Raw genomic sequence first — 21963 nt, 5'->3', positions numbered from 1 at the left:
GGGAGTATATGATAATATTTTAATATTAATTATTATATCAAAATATAATACAAATTAAGAAAAAATTGCAAAAATAATTTCATTAGTGTTTTATAATACTAATAGAATGACATTTGTAACAAAATATTATACAAATATAAAGATATTTTTAATGATAAGTATAATAACACAAAAGATAAATATAATCATTAGATGCGGATAAAGAAATTATATTTTTAATAAAATATTATATTCAAACCATCGATAAAAACAAAACTAAGAAAATGCCTCTTTTGTGTTGAAATAATGATGTATATTGAGTGTGTTGTTTTAACAAAATAATACATATATTTTTTTAAAAATATTAATATATCACATACATTCATTATTTTATATTTTTTATATAATTTTTGACACCTCACATAAAAAATACTCATTCAAATTATCTCACAAAACAAAAACACCCTTCATATCTCCACCAAAATGTCAATTATTGCTTTCAATTAAAATAAATAATAAGAATGGTAAATTACTTTTTTAGTGTCGTAACTAGTTCATCGTGTCATTTTAATCATGTAATTGAAGTTTATACTAAAATAATTTCGTAAGTGAAAATTTTTCGTATGATTAGTCATTCGACTTCAGATATGTCAGCGTGGCACGCCAGAAACACATGAATTTTTTTTAAAAAAAATTATTTTTTAAATTGATATATTTAAAAATAAAAAAAATAATAACTTAAAATAATACTATATATTTTTAATTTTTAATTTTTAAAAACTGATGTATTTAAATAAAATAATACTCCCTCCGTCCCATAACAAAGTATCCATTTTTTCATTTTAGTCCGTCCCATGACAAAGTATCACTACAAGAAAATATCATTTTTGTAACGAGATTTTTTTGTTATTAAATTCACTTTTTCCGTTACTAATGATATTAGAGACAGAATTAATGATGGAATTACGTTAGCTACGTGATCTTTAGTGACGGAATTCCGTTACAAATATACTATTTTTTTTGTAGTGTATCCATTTCCTTTTTTACTAACTGTACTATTTACTTAACATTACAAATACCTTTACAATTTACAATATACAAATGTCATTGCCTTTATATCACACATACTAACAAGGTTATTTTAGTTATTTCTATTTTATTCTTACTATATCCCAATATAATACTAATATTTTTAAAACTACTTGCAAAAAATAAATGAATATTTCTTTTTGGAAGAGAGGGAGTAATATTTTTATACCTTTATAAAAAATTAATAATAAATATATATATTTTTTTAAATTGATATATTTTAGAATAAATTAAATAGTAATCCCTTAGCTAGAGGACACATGTCGTTTAACATACCACGCTCGTCTACGCAGGTATTTTCGGTGTCGACATCAAATTTGTGAAATATTTTTATTTACCGGACTATTTCAAAACAAGCTTAAGTTGTGGAACTAAAATGATAAAAAAGATCAGTTACGAAACTAAAAAATTAATTTACCCTAATAAAAATAATTATTGACATCGAAGTTTGTTTGTTGTAATTAAAATTAATTTGAAATAAGATATTAATTTGAATTTTTGTTTAAATAGTATTTTATTTTAATATTTTATAAAAAAAATAATATATTTTTATTAAAAATCCTGTCAAATAAATAATATTGATTTATTAAAAAAAAAAAAGAAAAACAAACCCATTAGCTAGTTGTCATTCAAAGTAGGAACAGTGACAAAAAGTTGCAAAAATTAATAAATTTTCTGTTTTGTAGATTATTTTTTTTTTACATTTTATTATTTTAATCTATCTATTAAAATGTAAAAATATATTCATACTATATTTAATATAAATTATATTTTTTAAAAATAAAATTACTCATTATTTGTCTACACATTTATACACTATTGTCACAATTTGTTTTATTTTACTTTAATTCAAAATTTATATTATAATTTTATAAAATATTCAATTCCATCGTTATAATAATATATAAGTAATATTTTTTTCATCCGTTTTTAAGGGTCACATTACATTTACATTTTACATCAATATACTTAACATTAAAAATATTCTTATATTTGTATAATTTTTTGTACAAATGTCCTATTAGTATTATAAGACAAAAATTGAATTTTTTTTGCAATTTTTTTTATTAATTTGTACTACGTTTTGATATAATAATTAATAATCAAATATCAATATGCAAAAAATAAATGAAACTCTTTGAGCCGGACGAAGATAGTATTAAATTACTGTTTTTTTTTTTTTTTAGTTTTTGTATTAAAAGATCTTGATCGTAATTTTTACAAAATGAAAGGAAATACATATTAGAATTAAATAATTTGTCATCTTCCCTTAACAAATTAGTTGTGATAAAACTTTTTTGGAATAATTTCAAGATGGATTTGGACTTATCATCGATTATAATTTTTATTTAAATATCTTAATAATATCAATAAAATAAACTAATATTATATCTTTATTATTTTTTTTAATTTGGGATATTGCGATATTTTTGTAAATTTTCCTCTTTTACTATTCAAAATATAAATTATAAAAGACAAAATAGTATAGAATTCTCTATATTTTTCAAAATTTGCTAAAAATCCACTGTGGCCTTAAAATTCTATAATTATTTATGCATGATTTCAAAATTATTGCATAAAAATTGAAATTCATGCGTCCAAATACAACTATTCTCCTGGTTGTATTTGCACACAGCAGCGCAGTAATCGTAAATCTGATGAATTGTTCAATTGTGCTCACCTCAACACGTGAATTATTAACAGTCATGCTCTACTTTATCAATAGTCGCACTTTGGATGTGTGAATTTAATCGTCGTTAAGTAGTAACAGAAAGAGTTTTTTTATGCAATATATTTGAAACTTCGAGTATATTATATGAAATTTTAGATAGAAAGAATTTTCAGCAAATTAGAAAAATCATATGAAAGTTTTATGATATTTTGAATTTATAAAAAATTTTAAATAAAAAGATAAAAGGTAAAATGATTAAAAAGAAACTATTAAAAAATTATTTCATTTAAAATCTTTGCCATAAACAAATATAATGAGACGAGCAGGTATCATATTATTTGTGTTAGAATTGAAATGACATTGAGTCGTGAATGTTGTATATAAAAATAAATCTATGAAGATGCATAATAATAATAATAATAATAATAATAATAATTGTGTGTGTGTGTTTTTTTTTTAAAGAAATACTTATTTGATTTTAATTTGAAATTGTGGTGATAATTTGACTTTTGATTTAAATAATATTTTGATTCAATATTTATCAAAAAAAAAAAAAATGATATTTTTATTAAAAAACGTGTCATATTAATACTGATTTTTCATTTAATTGAAATAAAAAAGCAAACACACTACTTTTTATCAAAAAATATTTGTTTAGTTCTCACACTACTATTTTTCAATTACAATTTTTAAAAATAATAATAAAATTAATTATACAAAAATCAAAAAATCAAAATATTTACTATAAAAAATAAGAAAATCAAATACTAAAACTAAAATAATATATATTTTTTTATATTTTTGATACAATTTTTCATATATAGTACATACAAAAAATTATATTATACAAAATAATGGTTGAACGGAGCCATTGATATATAGGGTGTGTTTGTTTGGGGGTTTGGATTTTGGATTGAGATTTGAATAGTAAAAAGTTTGAATTTGAATAGTTGTATGATGTGATATAATTAGGGTTTGATGTGATGTTTTGAATGTAAAATTGATTTTTAGTATAATATAAAAAATAAAAAATAGGTATTTGATTTGATTTTTTGGGGGGAAAAAATTGGATGAATAGTGAAAATCCTCCAAAATCCTTCAAACAAACACACCCATAATGTATTGTTTAATTTAGAATATATTGACTATAAAATTTTAAAATCTATATAAATATGTTAATAATTTTTTTTTTAAAAAAAAACAAACATCACAAAAGAACACAATGTGAAATTTTAAAAGCTATATAAATATGTTAATTTTTTTTTAAAAAAAAAACAATAATTACAAAAGAACACTGTGACTGAAAATATTTTATTTATTTGGATATTAGATATCATAGATGTTTGTTTGGAGGTTTGGATTCTGAGTTGGGAGTTGAGATTTTTATATTATATTAAAAACAATAATTACAAAAGAACACACTGTGACTGAAAATATTTTATTTATTTCGAATGTAAAATTAATTTTTAATATAATATAAAAAATAAAAAATAAGTATTTGATTTGATGTTTTTAGAGGAAAAAAATTGATGAATAGTAAAAATATTGGAGAATCCTCCAAACAAACACATATTGAAAATAATTAATAATTTTGTTCTTTAATTGAATATGAAATATAATATGCTACTCCCTCCGTCCTACATAATTGTTCCCATTTTCTATTTTCGTCAGTCTCATATAACTTGTCCTTTTTATTTTTGGAAATATAATTATGCACTTTAATAGCATTTTAAATTTTAAATTTTATAATTTTCTTAATTTTAATTAAACTATTTACTTATGTTAATCTTAATCTATAATTATTTTTATTAAATAATAATTATTTTTACTAATACACTTCTTAATTACTTACTAATTATATTTTACCTAAATTTCTGTGTCTACAGTAATACACCTATATTAGATGGGACGGAGGGAGTAATATTTTAATGTGTAGATAATTATTATACAGTTGATATCATCTACTTAGAATTATTCTTTGAAATCAATCTTATTCACTTGGTATAATTTCAAATAAGGATATATTACTCACTGAAGTACTCCAATATATACTTCAGACTTCTATTATTTACTAAAAAATTATTTCTCTAAAAAAATATTAAATCAAAAAAATATATTATTAATTTTCTATATTATATTAAAAATTAATTTTACGTTCAGAATATCACATCAATATATATTTATATCACATTATACAACTATTAAAATTCAATTTTTTTACTCATACTATTCAAATTCAGCAAAAAATCAAAACTCCGAAACAAATGGATCACACCATGCTTTATGGTCACGAATGAATCAACTATATATTTCATGTATCTTATTCCGGATGTATTGGTTTATATTTTCGGACCCTCATAGGATTTGTTCTTTTAATATTTCAAATAAAAATCGATAGTATTCAATTTGTACAATTTTCAATAAAAAGTTAGTCTTCAAACAATCTTGCCCTCCATGTTTGCTTTCAACAATCCATTTACATGATCCACTTTCGACTACTATGTACGTCTTTGTTGGGCCACCTTATTTCTTGGGTTTTTAATATTGCGTTATTTAATTCTAATTATGGGTGAGTAATATATTCAAATTTTAAATATTTAACTCGAATCAAATCGAAATTTAAAATTTAATTTGGATTTTTCGGATTTCATATTAAAATGGATTAAATTTCTTATAAAATATAAATTTTCGGATCGGTCCATATTGATTAATAAAATTCAAAATCAATCTAAATTTTGAAATATAATATATTTTCCATTCACCTCGAGTTATATATACATTTTGTATCGTTATACTTAACATTAAAAATATTTTTATATTGTTTTAATTTTTAGTACAAATATTATTATATTAGTATTATAAGACACTAATATAAATATTTTGTTATTTTCCTTTCATTTGTACTACATTTTGATATAGTAATTAATATTCAAAAATTAACATGCAAAAAAATAAATGTAACCCTTAGAGCCAGACGAAGTGAATATATATGAATTATTTCGTAAATATATATTTCATATTTTAATAAAAATATAAAAAAGAAATTAAATTATCAAAATTTTGGATTTTAAATAGATTATGTAACTTTGGATTTTTCGGTTTGGCTTGTATTTGATAATTTGGATTTTGAATTTTCAAATTTTGAATTTTTTTTCGGTTTGATTTGAATTTTTATTATTGTTAAGTTGGATTTTCAGATTAAGTTCGATTTTGATTATTATTATTATATTCTTAAAAAAGAAATAGATTTTCGAATTGATTCAAATTTGACAAAATTCGAATACCCACCCCTCATTTTAGTTATATTATATATTTTTATTATGTTTATTTTAATTTGATATCAAATCGCGAATGTTATTCGATGGCAGCAAAAACAAGTCACAAGATTAAGTGGAGAATTAAATGGAACAATAATTGCTTTGATTTTATACATAAATATATTCGAACCTTTTTAGTAATATATTCAGCCAATGATTAAAGTTGTAAACATTCTTTATGTAAGATTCATTTAATAAGGTGTTTTATTATTTATTAATTTTTATTTTTATTTTTTATAAAGTGATTCTTTATTTAGGTACAATATTCAATTTGTAAAGCACATTGAAGCATGGTCTTAATAAGGGCATTTAAATTATGTGGCGTCGGCTAGGCTAGGTTGCTGAAAGATATATGGTTATACTATCTAATAAAAAGATATAAAAATTATTTATGTTAATATAATATAATAAAATGTATAAATTAATAATATATGATAATAGTACATACAATTTCACACATATCATATGTTAACACCACACAATCACACAAGCAAGATTTATGTTGATATTGTTGGAAATTTTTATATCGCAAGAATATCAAATAATTATCGAAAAATAAAATTCGATATCAAAATAATTTATCGAAATAAAATCGATAATCAATAATAATTTATTAAAATAAATTCGATAATCACGTCGAGTCGAGGTAGAACCTTTCTGCGTAAAAACGAATACGCCCCGGTAGTTTCTTCGGTTCGTGGCGCAACATTCCCAAAGATAAAAGACGTTCGTCTCGAATTATGTGACACTTCAATATTTCGGAGCTCTGGCGAACTAAAATATGGTAAACTCGACCTATGTCGGGAGGTTTGAACATGAGTGAAAATGACCGAAATATTAATCGAAAACTCGCTGGAAATATTGTCGGAAACTTAGAGAGGTAGAGATGGAGAGAAGATAGCTCTCTTTTAGATGGTGTGGTAGAAGAATGGGTGGAGACGGCCTTTTATAGGCACTTTACCCCTCGGAAAATAAATTTCCCGAGTCGAAACCGTCCATAATATATTATTTAAATTTTGAATTTCAAATATTATTTATCATATATGCATGTAATTATAATTTTTGGATCCAGGCAAGTGGTACGCGCCTATGGCTTACCGACATTTATATGCCTAACCACACTATTAGTAACAGCCATACAAATCATATGCATTTCAACTCACCGAATCATAAGTTCCGAAAATTATGAATTTAATTTAAAATTAAATTTCATCGATTAAATAATTAACAAATTTGCCAACAATCCCCCACATGAATGGAAATGCCCATTAATAAGGACAACACACAACTCAGTTCTAGAGACATCGACACGTCGGGATAGGTAGCTTGTGGCTTTAAACTTTCCTTAGTCAATAATATTGTATGTACCGGTGGCCTAGTTGACACGATACATTAAATTATTCCACATTTACGTACATTTTAGTCAATAATATTGATATATCGCTATTCAGTCTCATTTTGTTCTCATATTTTGATTCGTTTCGGCCATAGATCATATATTTGGATTCATAAGTGTTTCATTTGAGGCGACCCTCAATTCACACTTATATAGGCAATCATATCTTAAAGTGTTCAACTATACTTTTAGGATTATTAAGAGTCAGTGACTTAACCTCACTACTTTGCACTTTGTAACATTCGTAGCTTTAAGGAATGGTGATCGAGTAATCTTGCCGAATTATTACAGTTTAGTTTTCCCATTGAACTAAGGTTTGAGATCTCCAAGTGATTTGGTTGGGTTACCACTGTAATTGTCTCTTAATTCGTGGATTTCAGATCCATTCGGTTTCGTAGTTTATACATTTGATCACAATGTAACATTTTGGTTAACGGATCCGCAAGGTTTTCTTATTGACCTATAGTCAACATTCATAACCCCTCTAGTGATCAATTGTCTCATAGTATTGTGTATGTACCAGATATATCGGGATTTACCATTGTAAAATCAATTCTTAGCCTTTGCTTTTTGAAGTTTGGCTATCACAATATATCATTACCGAAGGTACTAGATTTTTTTTTTTTTTTTTTTTTTTTCAAAATGGATCGAGTTTTACAAGTTATCTTGTGGACTTTCACAAAATTGCTCCACCTCCGATCATAAAGACATATATGCTTGTAGACAACGAATATTTCGTTTTAGATATCCCGTTAGCATCACAATACCCTTCAAGTACTGGAGAATATCTCGTGTAGTGTATGCCAAAAGTCGGGAGTATATTTTAAATACCTCAAAACTCTTACTAGCTTTAAACGACCTACCGCTTTCTCCGCAATTTTCTTGAGAGACGGTACTTACACCCCCATAGTTCAAATATTTGTATGAAAGTTTCTTGTCTTTCCACAATTTATAAGGAGTTTTATCCCTACATTTGAGTAGAATTTTATTCAGAATATAATTTACAGTAGAACTACCCCTCACAATTTTTGGGTAATTCTGAATAAATCAACAAGACATTCATGCTTTTCATAACACCATTCGATTATGGTGAGTATGATGTCGTACTCTGATGAATTATGCAACATAATTCTTCGTATAGAGCTACACATTTGTCCCCCCAATCACTTTGAATTGCCTTAATATTACAGCTCAACTGATTCACTGCCTTGTTATTATTTTTTTAAAGCATTATTACTTCTCTATTTCCCCTTGGTAAAGGCAACAATATCTCATGCAATCATTTATAAAGGTGATATATATTTTTTTCACCTCAAATTTGCACTTTTTTTTTTTAAAACACACACATCAGTGTAAATTAAATCTAATTGCTTTGTATTTTTTTTTTCTACTGAATGAAACAATAATTTAGCCATTTTTGCCTCCACAAACTTCTCATTTAGTTTGAATGTTCACTTTTTTATTATTATTATTTAGTAAATTGAAATTTACTAATCATTTTATAGCATTTAAATTAGTAGATATTCAATCTACAATGTCATAAATCGGCATACTCGAAACAGTATTTTGTTCCGTCTGACTAGCATCTGTTGACACAGTAGAAACATCGACACTGGATGTGTTTACGCTCGAATTGCCGAAAACATCCATGATGTTGGCAATTTGATCGAGCGACGATATTTTCGCAATATATCAAAAAAATATATTCATTGTTACGATTGTTGGAAATTTTATATCGTGAGAATATCGAATAATTATCGAAAAATAAAATTTGATATCAAAATAGTTTCTCGAAATAAATTCGATAATCAATAATAATTTATCAAAATAAATTCAATAATCACGTCGAGTTGAGGTAAAATCTTTCTTCGTAAAAACGAATACGCCCCATGCCTTCGGTTCGTGGTGCAACGTACTCAAAGATAAAACGACGTTCGTTCCGAATTAGGTGACACCCCAATATTTCAAAGCTCTGACGAACTCAAATGACGTGAACCCGACCGATGTTGGGAGGTTTGAATATGAGTGAAAATGACCGGAATATTAACCGGAAACTTGTCGAAAATATTGCCGGAAACTTAGAGAGGTAGAGAGAGAGAAGAAAGCTCTTAGATGGTTTAGATGGTGTGGTGGAGAGGGCCTTTTACAGACACTTTACCCCTCGGGAAATAAATTTCCCGAATCGAAACCATCCGCGTTTAATGGACGGTAACCGTCGGTCATAATTTCGGGAACGTTCGACCATAAACACCAAACTTAATTCGGTCCTAAATATATTATTTGAATTTTGAATTTCAAATATTATTTTTCATATATAGATGTAATTATAATTTTTGGATCTGGGCAGGTGGTACGTGCGGCTGTGGCTTCCTGGCATTTATATGCCTAACCACACTATCAATAACCACCATACAGACCACATGCATTTCAATTCACCGAATAATCGGTTCCGAAAATTATAAATTTAATTTAAAATTAAGTTTCATTAATTAAATAATCAACCGATCTTCCAACACATATAATACGATGCAACATATGAACTAACAATATATGTCACTATTAATCTCAATATATATCATATATATAATACTCTCTCCGTCCCAATAAAAATTTTCTAAATTATTGTAGATACGAGAATTTTACGAAAATGATAAACCTCATATTGAAATTTATATTTATATTTGTATTTTGAAATTTTATTTCATATCACTAATAATAAGAAATAATTAAGAAAAAAAAATATCCTTATCTTTTTGTTTCAACTGAAAATATATTTTTATTATTTTTATTCGTATTATTCAAAAATATTTATTTTTTATTATAATAAAAATAATTGCAATAATATTAAAATATTTTTAATTTTTTTATATAAACTACATATATATACCATTATATATACATAAAATACAAATGATAAAAATATCAAAATCATGATAATACTAATATTTTCTTAACCTATTATAAAAATTTAAAAGGTACATTTGTGTGGTACCGAAGGAATAATTTTTATTTAATTATTCATAAAATTAAAATAATAATAATAATAATACAAACAAATAATTGTCCGGCATGATATGAAATTAATTATCATCGGATATCCATCGTTCAACTTTAATCCCATCTAACATTTTCTGAATTAATATTATGTCAATCAAACACGGATCCTAATTAACTCTAATTGAATTGTGCACCGATCAATCACCTTTTGTTATATGTATTTAAATTATTTATTTTATTATTGTTTTTATTTTAAAAATACATATGACCGAAAGTGATTTGTCGGAGCATAATTTATTGGAGTAGGATAATTAAGGCTCTAATCTTGAATATGATGTGACTAAGACAAAAATAAAATAAAATAAATAAAATAATAATATTAGGATTAAGTAATAATATTAAGAGATGTTCTTAGCAGTAAGTTGTCTTTACTCGTTTTAAACGAGAGGATTGCCAAATAGTTGGTCGTTACAGATAAAATATATCATTCGACTATAAATACTAATCTGTACGCATGCATTGTAATCAGCAAATAATTCTCTCTTCTTTTCTTTTTTCTCTTTTTTATTTTTTTATTTTTTATGGAGTATAAACTATGAGTGTGTATTTTGTATTTTTAATTTAAAATATTTTTTTATATTAAGTACAAAGAAGTGTATCGAGAATTATGGAGAAGTGTGCCTAATAAATGGCCGAATATCACCACTTATTGATTAAGCATCAGATCATTGTGACAGGTAGTTAGTTTCTAAAAAAGTCAGTATGGACCGAACATTATGTCAATCATTACTCTGTATTCGGTTCATCAATTGGAGACTTCGGAAACGGTTTTGAAAATTGATTGCAAATTGCAAATCAACACTTCAACTACCCATGACCCGTTAAGTACCTGATTCCAATAGGAGACAAGTCAGCTTCAATCACATACAATTATTTGGGAACTATTTGAGAATAAAATTGTAAAATATATGTCGTACCTATGGTCAATTATCACTCTTATTTTTTTAATTGTTAACATGACAAAATATATTTTACAAATATCTTTTTTTTCTTTTTTTTTTTTTGCGATTTTCATCCTCTGTAACATAATTTCAACTGAACCGACAGTATAATGAACTTGATGTGCCGCTAGAGTACAGAAATCGCAAAAAGTAACACATGTAGAGTATATTTTGCTAAAGTAACAAATAAAAGATAAGATTGATACTTATTCAATTTCGAGTCTAAAAATTAATTAGTTTTTTTTTTTTTTTTTAACATTTTCGTTTTTTGGGGCTCTAAACAATCTTGGACTAACAAAACATTTTATTGGTTGGTTCGTATTTTCGTTTTGGATGAACCGTGCGAATTTCGTTCAAATCTTTATCTAAAAATTGATTGATATTTTCTTAGCTTTTAAGGTTGTTAAGGCCCAAAACGATCTCGGATTATCAAGAAAAGATTATAGGTTGGTTCGTTTGGTCGGTTTGGATGAAATGTACAAATTTCATCTAATTGCGAATCTAAAAAGGAGTTTATGTTTCGTGGTTGTTTCAGATAAACTATGCAAATTTCATTTAATCTAGATTCTAAACATTAGTTTATATTTTTTTGCCTTTAGGATTTTTAGGGCTCTAAACGATTTCGAATGGACAAAACAATATTGATGATTGGTTCGTTTGATCATTTCGGATAAAACATGCAAATTTTCTCCAATTTCAAGCTTAAAAATGGTTTTATATATTTTTTTAGCATTTATGGTTTTTAGGGTCCTAAACGACTTCGGCTGGACAAAAAAAATATCACTAGTTAGTTTGTTTGGTTGTTTTGGATTAACCGTGCGAGTTTTGCATAATTTTGAATCTGAAAATAGATGTATATTTTTTTAGCATTTATGTTTTTTTGGAGTCCTAAATGACCTTGTATAGACAAAACAATTTTATTGGTTAATTTGTTTGGTTGTTGCAGATTAATCATACGAAATTCGTGTAATTTTGAGTTTAAAATTAGTGTAATGTTCTTTTTTTAGGGCTTCTAGGGCCTAAATGACATTTGATGGATAAATTAGTATCACAAGTCGGTTTGTTTAGTTATTTCGGGTGAACCGTGTGCAATTTTCTCGGATTTTAAGTCTAAAAGTAGATATATATTTATTATTATTATTATTATTGTTTAGCCATTTTAGAGCTAGAAATAAGTAATTATCACTTGTATTTTAACTGTCACCTTAGTAGATAATATTTTATATGAATATATGGACGTATTCTTCCATCAGTTTTTTTACATATTTTTTTATTAATATTTATAAAAATACAATATATACATATATTTACACAAAATATATATAATATATTATTTTTTATTTATTCAAAAAAATAAATAATTTATTATAATATATTATTTTTTATATAACCAACGCGCTTCTATATATATATATGACCTTTAAAAATACCTCTAATTCAAATCATAAACCAAACACACCCTACGTGTATATATTTTATTTTCTTATCGGAAAAATTGCAAAAAATATCTTGTACTGTATGTAGGTCCAATTATTATTTTCGAATACTTTTTTTTTTTCACTTTCGCAATTTAGGACATTATGTGTACTTCAGACATTATTTTTGCCCTCTGGCGCCGGAAAAACGCACCTGACCGTCATGTGCGCCTTCGTGGGATGACCGACGCATACGTAGACGCCATCGTTGCTGTGTTATCGTCCGTGTGGTCATCGGACATGTGACGTGGAATTATCTCTTTTTTTCTTTTTTCTTTGGCAATTTAGGACATTATGTGTACTCTAAGTATTATTTTTGTCATCTGGTTCCGAAAAAATAATTTGTTCTAAGGTCGTCGGATAGGTGACATAGAATTTTTTTTAAAAAAAAAAATTAATTTTTCCCAATTGAACCAAATTGCAAATAACCAATTGGACCAAATTAAAATAAAAATAAAAAAACTTGGAACATACTGTTTTTCCGGCACCGAATGACAAAAATAATACCCGACGTACACATAATGTCCTAAATTGCGAAAGTAAAAAAAATAATAATTCCACGTCACATGTCTAACGACCACCCGGATGACAACACAACAATGGCGGCATCCACGTACGCACCGGCCATGCCACGAAGGTGCACGGGACGGTCACGTGCGTTTTCCGGTTGAAGGGCTAAAATAATGTCCGAAGTACACACAATGTCCTCAATTGCGAAAGTGGAGAAAAAGTGTTCGAAAATGATAATTAGATCGGGCATTTTTTATAATTTTCCCTTTTTTATAATATTAATTGAAAATCATGTAAAAAAAATTGATAGAAGGATACATATTATAATTTCGATCTTTGCATATTTATTGTTAAAAAAAATCAAGAGAATAGATCGAATTTATATGTGAGAAACAAGAGAAAAAATATCGTGACGGAAAAACCAACTCAAGGCTGCCCAACATTCTGATAAGATATAACCCGCAAATACATATATGGATATATATATATCAACATTAATCAACGGTCCATATTAACCCAAAGTTAAATGGACGTACCAATAAGATCGTTTCTTGGGTAGGTATGTCAAATGGGGCGGGTTAGCCCCGGACCCGCTCTTAATGGGGCGGGTTCGGATCTAAATAATATGTTTCGGGGCGGATTGTGGATTTAAAATTTTAAATCTGGCCGGGTTCAGTGCGGATTACGGGTTTTACTAAAAATTCGCCCTAATTCGGACCCGAACCCGGATATTTTTTAAAATTATTATAACTAATATATGTGTACATTTATATAATAAAAATATATTATTTATTTACTTTAATAATTTTAAATATAAAATTCAATTAGACATTTGCTCCAAATAATTTTTTTAAATTATTATACCTAATATATGTATATTTATATAATAAAAATATATTATTTATTTATTTATCTTATTTTTATGGATCAATATTTAATTGTTTTTAAATTTTTTTTGTACTTTTAATGCTATTTGTTTTAATATTCGATTGTTAAAAAATATTTATTATTATATATTTTTAAAAAAAAATGGGTTTGCCGGGTTGGCCCCGAACCCTCCGGGGCGGGGCGGGTCTTGGGGCCGGGTGGAAGTGGGGCGGGTCTCGGGGCCTGCAGAACCTGTCCCGAACGCGCCCCGTTGACATCCCTGTTCTTGGGTTTAAATAGGTCACAGGTTGGGGTTGCTAAGATTTAGGTCGTGGCTTCAAGGTACGGGGAAAATTGTAAAAAGCATCCTACACGTATATCTCATTATCAATTTTGTCATGTATTTATCTCTCTGGCAAAATAATTATATCCTACATGTTTGTAAAAGTCGTTATTTATATCATTTAGCCGCGCGTGATTGCGCGTAAAGGTGCGTGGTGTGAATGTCACCCGCAGGCAAATGACATAAATAGCGACCTTTATTAACATGTAAGATATATTTTACGATGGAGATAAATATAGAACAAAAATGATAATAGAGTAAAAGCATTGAGATTTCTTTTGCAATTTTTTCAAGGTATGGGTATTAAATCCAATATATTCTTCACTTGTTTAATGGTCAGTGTCATGGAAGAATATGAAAAGTAATATAATTGCATCCATATATTTCATAATTCAAAATTTTCAAACATGAAACTTTGAAATAGATAATATTTTAGTTTTTTTTTTTTTTTTTTTTTTATGACGTGGGAATCCGCAATCGCTAGCTGAAAGTACACACTGGGTAAACCCCCGGCCAAACCTAATGCCTGCAAACCAATGTATCAATCCTATTTTTATCAATATAACCTGTCAATTGCTTTATATAACTTTTTTTCATTTAAATCTCTATGTAAAAAAAAATGTTATTATTATATCTATGTAAAAAAATTTAATATGTGAGAACATTTCGTTATAATTAACTCCCTTTTTTGAGTTTGCATCCAATCTTTCTTGGGGATTTTCGTTTGCGGATATATAATTAATAACTGTGTTTTTTTAACAGTTCGAACTTTTAGGTAAGACAGTCATTCTGCATCCGACATGGTATCAGAGCCTAGGCTAGGTGACTTACACCTGAGGGGGCGGTGTTGGGGACTCCCATTTGCAAATATATAATTAATGACTGCATTTTTCTAACGGTTCAAGCTTTTAGGTGAGACGGTCATTCAGCATCCGACAATCCTATTTTGCTATTTTCGTCTGTTCAAAAACAATAGTCTCATTTTCATATTTGGTAACTACCTTTCCACTTTTTTACAAAACTATCTCATATTTTCACAATAATTACATAAAAGTAATGGCATTTGTATCTATTGTTTTGGGACATATGGAGTAATATATTACTAGTTAGTTGAACACAATTGTTTGTATAATAGTATGTTTGTAATTTAAGTTACAAGTTAAAAAAAATTTGGTATTAGTGTATGATTATTTTTTTCAAAATAGAAAAGAATATTTTGAGGTGAGACAAAAAAAAATAATAATAATAATAATAAATATTTTGAATTGAGACAAACAAAAATGATAAAAAAAAAATATTTTGAATTGAGACGAAAAAAAATATATATATATAAGTAATATATGTTTATTGATAATTTTATGAAAAAAATAATACTCTTTCCTTCTTATAACAAGATATGTATTTACTATTTGCGTCATTATATTTAACATTAAAAATATTCTTATATTTTTATAATTTTTTTTTTTACAAATATCATTATATTAATATTATAAGACACTAATAGAGTATTTTTGTTATTTTTTATTGATTTGTAATATATTTTGATATAATAATTAATATTTAAAGATCAACACATAAAAAGTAAATAAATAGTTAATTACGGGACGGAGGGAGTGTTTGTAACTAAACACACCTTAAATTAAGATCTAAACAGGTAGAGCTAGCCCTAATTCATGAATTTAACTAATTAATAATATTATTACATCAAAGAATGGTAGCGTGTGCAAATGAGTGCCACTAATATGTGTTTATATATTTATATATGTATTTATATATATATGCCAACCCTTTTTCAAGAATGGGCAGCTGTAATCTTGATGCACAACTGCTCCCCAAATCCCAACATAAAACAACAAGATACATACATACATACATTATCTATATATATATATATATATAGAGAGAGAGAGAGATGGAGAGAGAGAGAGAGAGAGAGAGAGAGAGAGAGAGAGAAGAGCAAAGGCATATATATTGAGTGAAATGGTGAACCCTAGTTGATGAATTAAACAGTGCATGGAATTCCCCGAAAAGCACACCCAATTACTGTGTTACTTACTGTGCCACGTTCTCCATCAATAATTTAATTTAATACTAATAATTTGGGAGACTTTCGATATTATTATTATTATTATTATTATTATTATTATTAATTATTAATATTACGTGTATATATATGTTTTATGTGTGTGTGTAATAGAGATGTGGATTGAACTGTAGTTGTAGTGGTTGTTGTTGATGTTGGTTGTCTTTTTGGGAAATGGCCCTACCCCTCACCCCACCCCACCCCACCCTAACCCTCGAGCCCCGGTTGGACTTCTTCGTATGCCCTTTTTGTTTGGAGATCGAAGATTGATTTTTAGAGAGAGAGAGAGAGAGAGAGAGACAGAGAGAGAGGGGAACAAAAAGAATGTTGATTGTGGTTAAGTAGTGATCAAGAATTGAATTTGAATGAATTGTATGAATGTAGAGACGAGGACAGGAAAGGAAAGGGACAACACTATGCAGTGTATTAAATTCTTCTTACAGATGAGAGAGAGAGAGAGAGAGAGAGAGAGAGAGAGAGAGATGAGAGAGAGAGAGAGAGAGAGAGAGAGGGTCAAAGATGATGATCGACAAATCTCTGTACAAGAACGAGGGGGAAATGAACAATTTCACCTTTCTTTACCTTTTTCATGTTCATTTATTTATTTCGAATTAATTAATTAATTAATTATGCATCTTCTTAACATCCACCACAAATTAAAAATTAAATTAAAAATTATAAACACAGCATTCATCACTTTCTCTCACAACATACCTATCCAAAAACCCCAATTCCATATCACAATATTTTCTCTCTCTCTCTCCCCAAAACATCAAACTGTGTCGTCGGAGGGAACATGGAAGACCAATACGGAATGCTCGATCTCCGCCACTACCTCACCGGAAAGCCATTATTCCGGCCGATTCACCACCCGCCGGACTTTCTCCCCGACCACCGTCTCCTCCATCCATCCACCCCTCCCTACGGCGGCATGCTTATGTTTAGCTCAGATTCCAACAGCAGCGCAACCACTGGTGGTACTACTCTACCCTCCGCCGCCGCCGGCAGCAGTCGGAGCCAATTAATTGCGTTCGACGGCGGCGCAAATGGCGGCTCGCCGTCGTCGTCGTCAGGTCGATGGCCACGGCAGGAAACTCTTACCCTTCTGGAGATCCGATCGAGGCTCGATTCCAAGTTCAAGGAGGCCAACCAGAAAGGTCCCTTGTGGGATCAAGTCTCAAGGTACAGATCACTGATTAATTCTTTTAACCTAACTAATTTACGAATTCAAAATTCCCAAATCAATCCACAGATTTTTAATTCAATTGGTTTATTAGGTCATTCCAAAGAGTGACTAATTATTTAATCAATGAAAGAGACAAGACCAGAAAACACACACACACACAAGATCCCAATTAATTAACACACTTGCCCTAATTTTTTCCCCTCTTCTCCAAATCTCCATAACGATTTTTCTTGGGAATTCCTAAATCCCCTCAAAATCAACTCAACATATATATATATATATATATATATATACACGCACACATACATGTGCTTGGGAAAGAGGGGAATGAATGTTTGGAATTAGATTTAATTTAATTTAATTTAATTTATCTTGCCCTTCCACTAGCCCTTTTCTTCAGACAGCTTTAATTTAAGGATGATGAAATGGAGAATCAGTGGGTTTTCTGTGTTGATTTCAGTGTGTTCAGCTTTCTATTTTACCACCTGTTTTCTTCTCGATGGTCAAACTATCTGAATTAAGAAAATGACAGAAGCTTAGTTCGAAGTCCAGTTTCAGATATCATCTGCAGGTAGGAATGCAACTCTACTTTGCATTCTGGATTTTTGCAATTACTTCTAAAGTCAAGACATCCATATCAATATTATTCAACAGTTTTTGCCCCTTCTTTGTTTGGATCTATTAAAAAATAAAAATAAAAATAAAAATCCAATCTTTAAACCAAAAAAAAATCAAGAAAGGAAGCATCGAGTAGTAACAGTTTCTTGATCCAATTAAGTTATTACGTGATTATTCGAAATTGGGGATTTTGTCTAGATTATTACAGACCCAATTAGGTTTGCTCATCGTTGGGGAATTAAATTAAACCAAATCCCATTACTACATGAAACTAGGGTTCTTCACTTGAGGTATTTTGATATTGTTGTAATTCAGGATAATGTCCGAGGAGAATGGATATCATAGGAGTGGCAAGAAATGCAGAGAGAAATTTGAGAATTTGTACAAATATTACAAAAAGACTAAAGAAGGCAAAGCTGGGAGGCAAGATGGTAAACACTACAGGTTCTTTACACAGCTCGAAGCTATCTATGGCAAACCTTATCGACATTCATCATCGCCTTCAATGCTCATCACTCCTCTGGGAGCAACTTTCCATTGTCAAATTCCTACAAACAACACTTCATCAAGAAATATCGAAGCCCTTCAAGGTTCGAAGCTTTCGGACACTAGCTTGAGCCACTCCAATTATTTGGATGCCGAAACTAGCTCTTCCGGCGACATTGATCCCAATGAAGGAATCGAAGATGGAGATGGAGACAATGATCCAAAGGGTAAGAAGATTAGGGGTTGGAAGGCGAAAATCCGGGCTTTCATCGACGCGCAAATGAAGGATGTGATGGATAAACAAGAGGCTTGGATGGAGAAAATGATGAGAACTATTGAAGAAAAGGAGCAAGAAAGAGTATTAAGAGAGGATGAATGGCGAAAACAAGATGTCGCAAGAATCGAGAGAGAGCGCGAACTTTGGAGCACCGAAAGAGCTTGGATCAAAGCCCGGGATTGGGCTCTAATAGAAGCTTTGCAAGAAATGACAGCGGGAAATGATCAGTCGAGAAATAGGGCTAGGGCTTCAGATTCGGGTGAGATCATGCCCGAAATTCGGGGTCTAAGTGAGAATCATCACAATGATTTTATCAACAATTTTCTACACAAGAAGATGATCGAATTTTGCTCGAAAGGCGGCGCATACCGTTCGATTCTTGAATCGATACCTACTCAAGGAGGATTGAACTCAAGCAACACAAGAGATCAAATAGGGTTTGATCATGATCATCCAACAAGGGTTTTCGAGCGCGATCGCAACTACGATTGTTCTGATTTGCCGCCTCCCGACGGCGACACCGGAGGTGGCGCCGCCGCCATCAGTGACCACTGCTTCAGGTACTTAATGGGTGATTGTTTTACAAGGATCTTAGATTGAAAATCAGATCAATTGGAGATATCCTATTCTCTATTTATGTTGAGTGTAATTTATGATAATAACATAAACATGGAGTCCAAGAAATTAAGAAGTGATGAAGCTAAGAAATTAGTTGTTGTGAATTGTGAGGTGAAGAAATTTGGTAGTTTATGATTTTGATTCAATGATAGATGAATTCATGTTGATGTTGTACTAATTATTTGATTATATTGTGTCTTATTTGGCCATTATTTTAGTGCACCACCATTTATCATATATAAGGTTTTTTTAGTTTTGGAGAATTTTGAGCATGGAAAACATTAACCACTCCTTTTATCCGCTTTTAAGGATTATATTTACTTTTTATGTATTTAATATTAAAAATATATTTATATTTGTATAATATTTTATACAAATGTCATTCTACTAGTATTATAAAACACTAAGACAAGTATTTTTACATTTTTCTCTTGATTTGTACTACGTTTTGATATAATAATTAATTAATATTCAAATATCAACACGCAAAAAGTAAATATAGCCTTTAGAGCCGGATGAAAATAGTATTTGACTCCCTCTGTCCACTTTGAAAATTTACATTTTACTTTTTGTGTCATTGTACAGACGTTATTTTATAAGTATTAAAGACACTAATAGAAATATTTTTGTCTATTTTTCTTGATTGCTACTATATTTTAATATGATAATTAATAGTCAAATATCAACATTAAAAAAAAAAAAAAAAAAAAGTAAAATGTAAACTTTCAAAGTGGCCTAAGAGAGTATAATTTTTTGTGAGAAAAAAAAAATATTTGATGTTTTTTAAAATAAATATATATATATATTCTTGATAAATAGTATCTAAATTTTTAGGTGTACATGTGAATAGAGCCTAGATTTTGATATGAAATGTTTGAGGTGTGTTTGTTTAAATTTTTTAGGTCTTGATTTGTGCTGTTTAATTTTCAGGAGAAACAGTTGTTAAATGTGATTATATATATATAGTATGTTTTTATTGGTATTCAGTAGATATGTTTTGAAATTTTTTAAATTTTAAATTATTTAAAAAATAAATCTAGTTGAAAGATATATTTGATATAATTTAATTTTTTAAAAAAACAATTTTTATTTATAATATTTTTTTGAAAAGAAATTTATATATATATATATATATAAAATATGTAAAGAGTTGAAAACATAAGCAAATAAATCCTTCATTTTCTTGTTCACATGATGTTTAATTAGAGCAAGTGATGCGAGCTTGTGTGCTTGTGTTTTGATGAATTTTAATGTACTTTGGAATAATAAAAATTTAAAATTATAATGACTATTTGATGTGAAATAATAATAAATAATTTTATGAGATATTTGTAATAAAAAAAAAAAAAATCGTTTTATTAATACAAGATATTAATTAAAAAATAAATATATGATGAAATATTTTTAAAAGTAAAAAATTAATTATTGTAAAATAAATAGTGAAAAAAAGGAAAAAAAAAAAAAATTGTGTATAATGTAGTGCCTTGGTACGAGTCATCAATTCCACTCCTATATACATTATAGGGTAATTCAAATTTTGTGTTAGTGTGTGTTTTTCTATGAATATGTTAATTTATAATTTTGGTAGAATGGACTTTAAAAGGAAAAATTTGGTAAAATTGTCATACTTCCTTAATAATTTCAAAATTCAGCGTAAATTTATCCCCTTATATTTTAAAAAATAGTGCATGAAACTCCCCTGCAAAAAATATAAATAAAAAATTATCTTCTCATAATACAAAAAAATATAAAAAGAGATTTCATGCAACGTGTTTTAAAGTATAAATGAACATGCAATTTTTAAAATACAAAAAAAATTACCTTAAAATTTCAAAACTATAAGAAAATTATCAACAGTTATTTTTTGAAAACTCTTCAATTTGTTAGCAGAGTAAAATTGTTATTTCTCATATTTCGAGGAAATTGAGAATGAGATAATTCTTTTTTTTTTAAATAATAATAATAATAATAATAATAATAATAACAATGCAACCATATTTTTTGCCCTTGAAGTAACATGCATTTTTTATCCTCTGCGTAACAATATCG

The 21963-nt window shown here is 28.1% G+C and overlaps 1 protein-coding gene across 1 annotated transcript; it reads left to right on the top strand.

Moving 5' to 3' along the window:
• The first annotated feature begins 17427 nt into the window (after positions 1 to 17427).
• On the top strand, positions 17428 to 20104 carry LOC127251014 (trihelix transcription factor PTL-like). The gene is made up of 2 exons (XM_051274538.1): positions 17428 to 17911; positions 18849 to 20104. The coding sequence occupies exons 1-2, from the start codon at positions 17526 to 17528 to the stop codon at positions 19894 to 19896; spliced, it is 1434 nt and encodes a 477-aa protein (XP_051130495.1). The 5' UTR covers positions 17428 to 17525; the 3' UTR covers positions 19897 to 20104.
• The last annotated feature ends 1859 nt before the right edge of the window (positions 20105 to 21963 follow it).

Source organism: Andrographis paniculata, unplaced genomic scaffold (genome assembly GCF_009805555.1).
Source record: "Andrographis paniculata isolate CXL003 unplaced genomic scaffold, ASM980555v1 Contig38END, whole genome shotgun sequence".
NCBI lineage: Eukaryota > Viridiplantae > Streptophyta > Magnoliopsida > Lamiales > Acanthaceae > Andrographis > Andrographis paniculata.
The sequence above is the reverse complement of the archived record's forward strand: the minus strand, read 5'-3'. Positions and strand labels throughout refer to the sequence as shown.

What these genes read in the sequence shown, in the direction of transcription:
- LOC127251014 (XM_051274538.1), top strand. Translation starts at nt 17,526, where the DNA reads ATGGAAGACCAATACGGAATGCTCGATCTCCGCCACTACCTCACCGGA. An exon ending in TTGTGGGATCAAGTCTCAAG is followed by an intron (nt 17,912 to 18,848) that starts GTACAGATCACT and finishes GTTGTAATTCAG; the next exon opens with GATAATGTCCGAGGAGAATG.